Below are 3,781 nucleotides of genomic sequence, written 5' to 3'. Positions count from 1 at the left end.
GCACTTGTAAACTGCATAAACAATCAGATCGAGTGGTTCGATAATTGGGGAAAAAATCTTACATTAAATTTAAATATATTATTGAGAAGTATTGCAAGAATTGTTATTTAAAAAAATAATTTAAACCAATGCCAAAAGAAACTTGTTTAAACTGGTACATCACTTAGGCCCTCCGACATGGCTTCGGTCTTGTTTAAACTGGTACGTCACTTAGGCCCTCCGACATGGCCTTAGGCCCTCCAACATGGCTTCGGTGGCCTCACATTTTTCTGTACAAGGATTGGCCGTTGACCAATCGAGCCATTATAACAGAGATCAGTGGTTGTTGTCTGTTGCTAAGGGCATCTTGAGTCATCAAAGCACTAAGGGTAATCTAAGCTGAATATTGCAAAGTGTTTTTTAAAGTTCAAAATGTTGTGTTTTCATCTTATAGTCATCATGGGACTCTAACCTAGCTGACTTTATTGCTGTTTTCATTGCTTTGTTGTCTGACTTTTACCATGGGACTGATCTTAAATAGACCAAACAGCACTGCATCAAAATCCTGTTTATGAAGTTAGCATATTTGCAATCTAACAAATTGATCTTACAATTTGGTAAGAGTGACAATATGAACAGATTATCAACAAATAATTCATCTCCAAAAAGATAAACCTGCTGCTGATTCTGCTAGTTTTGGTTTAGTATATCACCTAGAATAAATCCATAGCAATAGAAATCCGTTCAGTGCATACCCCTGCCCCTGAATGAAGGGCATTTATTGGCAATTCCATTAAGGAGTTTTTAAAAATTTGTGTGACATTTGACCTTGTCTTTTAACCTTTTTACACTGAAATTTAATCACCTTTTTCATAGATTAATATTTACAGTTTCACTAAAATTTATGATGATCCAGTCAATAGATTTTGCGTAATCCTGCTAACAAACAGAGACAAACAGCGCAGTCAATACATAATTTTCTTGGAGGAAGTAATTATGGAGTTATGATGATAATAATACCAGTAATGATAATAATAATTATAATAATAGTAATATTGTGCATCATGCCTGTAAAAAAGTCCCCTTTGCTTTGCTTCATATTATTCCAACTGGTCATTGGATCAAAAATCTATAGAACTGAAAATTAATTCTGTGGAAATGCATTTACACTGAACTATAGACCTGTGATGCAGACCAGTCACACTGTGTCATGAATAATTTACCAAGGTGCAGACATACTTTGACGTCATTACTTTGGTATACAAATATTAATTCTGAAGTAGCCAGAGTTTCAAGTGGCCACTTCATATCTTTGTGCAGCATGAATGTAAAAAAAAAAACTCAAATAAATTTGATTACTGTAGGCTTCAGACTAATAATATTTTGTTTGTTCATAATTTCCTGTATATCAAGTAAAAAAAGCCAATACACCCTAATAAGGAATTTTTTTTTTTACTTCTTTTTTCCCTTTTCTTGAAATTGTTAAACCTAAATTTATTTTTCTTGGAAATTGCATATAAAATATTGGTTAAATGATTGGAAATGATTTTAGGCATGAAAAATAAAATTTGGTGATTTACCAAACTACTGGAATTTTTAACTGCCTTGTTACCACCCCCTAATCCCTGGTGTAACCGTTTTTCCTAATATCTTGTGTAGCTGTTATTTCTTCTGCTTTTGTATAACTATGGTGTGACACTGAAGCTCTTTAATACCTTTACTTTTTAATATATTTCTATTTCTGTTTTGACTTTTAGGAGTGAACATGAAAGGTGTTGATCTAGAGAGCAGCCAAATGACGGGTGTGAATCTACGTGTCGCAACTTTAAAAAATGCAAACCTTCACAACTGTAATCTGCGCGGTGCGGTGCTAGCTGGCACGGACCTTGAGGTAAGCAAAATGTGATCCATGTTATCAAGCACATAGTTTCCAAATACTGAATTTGATTTTGTCATCGAATATCACAGTAATAATTATCTTGAATATTAAATCTACTTGGTTGCATTGCTTCCAGACAAAGATATTATCATTATAATCAGTTTAGTTGGTACTAGCAATTGTGTATCTTGAAATATTAGCTGACAAATTTAATGAATTTGTGAGGATTATAGGATGAGAAGAATAGAAATGAAAGTTACATTACATTTAAGAAGACAGCATTTGATCGTAGTTTAGTAATGTATAATGTATGACAAAGCACAATTAACAGTAGATTATTCTGCCTACACAGATTGAGATATAAGCAAGCAATAAAGTACGGTATTCAATTACACACTGCCTTTTTAATTAATTTGGAGCCTATGCCCAATGACCTATCCCAGAGATGGGCACAGATGTAACCCAATGGTGATTTTTTTTTTTTTTGCGGACCACGAAAAAAATTTTTTAAAAACCTATGTGTGCAGCCCACCAACCATTTTTCGATCATCTGTAAAAAATAATTCTAAAACATGAAGCGGTATAAAAGCATGCATCAAAGTTTTTGTAAGCACAATCAATGGAAACATCAAAGTTTGGGTGTGGCCATCTATGATAAATCAAGAATTTACTTTGGCCCTCTGACCAATTTTTACGACTACCCCTAATCTATGCCTACTGAAAATATAAACATGCTGACTTCATCATACTTGATTGGCCATGATACATGGAATGGCCACATTCAGTTCTGTTTGTGAACAAATAAACTAATATCTCAGCTTTCAGTGAAAGCCACTTTAACAATGTTTCAATGTAGCAAATAATAATATAAATAGTGTGGACACACACAGCAGCTGCCCTTCTTATATTTTACCTGTACTGTACTTAATATACAGTATTATTTCCAAACCTTATCATTACTTTTGAAATGTCGACTATCGTATTGGTGATATCTTGAGAGAGCAGCTTAGCTCAGTCGGCTAATCTAGTGGTAGCCACTGTGTGTGCGCCGAACTGTGGAGATATCTAGGTCCCCGGTTCAATCCCCATCGCTGCCTTTCCTTGAAACATTTGACTCTTGAATGATGCTGTAAAGTAACAGGTGATTAAGTTCTCGGTCTGCCATTTACAATTATTTGAATGATCAGTGATTCATCAAATGGCTGTTGAATTTAACAATGAATAGCTTATTGGTTAAGTAACTTCTTGCCACAGTATGGAAGAAATACTGTGCATGTTGTCATGGTGACAACACGCAGCACAGTTAAGTGTTTTGAAATCCTTCAGTTTAATGTGAATAAATGAATGTAGAGTTCATGTCATGCATAAACATTAAATAAATTGTGACTGTCACCAATTCTGTGTAGATATATATGAGAATATGGGCTGTATTACAGCCTACCGTGATGTATTACAAGTCTACCCATGGAGGAAATGGTCTACCATAGCATGGATCGTAATGTTTGTTTATTTAACAAGCTCAGAGTGATTAGTATAAGCCTAAAGTTACAATGATGATATATTGAAATGTTGTTTTAAAGTCAAGGTGTGATTGCATTTATATCCGTGTGCAGTAAATAAGTTTGATGTTTTAACAATTTTTCCTTATGCAGATTGTATTCTTCTTGTGCATAGTACAGTGCTGTAGTATGCTAGTAATTGGATACATTCACGTTCTCTATTATGTTAAGAATGATATATAGTGATTACACTAGCGTTTCTTTTGACAGGATACATACTAATAGTAATATTATTATGCTGCTCAAGTCATCATAAGAAATGTAAGAGCTTTTTGAAAGTCCTTGGGGGTTTAGAGGCAAAATACTTGTGGGATTTTATTGTAAGGGCCCTCTGGGCTCCCAGCTTGTTGAGACTGGCTATAAT

At 34.3% G+C, this 3,781-nt stretch overlaps 1 protein-coding gene across 2 annotated transcripts in view; it reads left to right on the top strand.

Moving 5' to 3' along the window:
* The window catches only part of LOC117122383 (BTB/POZ domain-containing protein KCTD9-like), a 36,362-nt gene that overhangs the window by 26,713 nt on the left and 5,868 nt on the right, over positions 1 to 3,781 (top strand). For both annotated transcript variants that reach the window (XM_033267932.1, XM_033267933.1), the window contains one exon: positions 1,737 to 1,870. In XM_033267932.1, the coding sequence (XP_033123823.1) occupies positions 1,737 to 1,870 (134 nt within the window). The remainder of the gene's footprint in view (positions 1 to 1,736; positions 1,871 to 3,781) is intronic.

The sequence above is a fragment of the Anneissia japonica genome, unplaced genomic scaffold, assembly GCF_011630105.1.
Source record: "Anneissia japonica isolate Jap-2015-1 unplaced genomic scaffold, ASM1163010v1 scaffold288121_len269371_cov247, whole genome shotgun sequence".
In the NCBI taxonomy this organism is placed as follows: Eukaryota; Metazoa; Echinodermata; class Crinoidea; order Comatulida; family Comatulidae; genus Anneissia; species Anneissia japonica.
The sequence above is the reverse complement of the archived record's forward strand: the minus strand, read 5'-3'. Positions and strand labels throughout refer to the sequence as shown.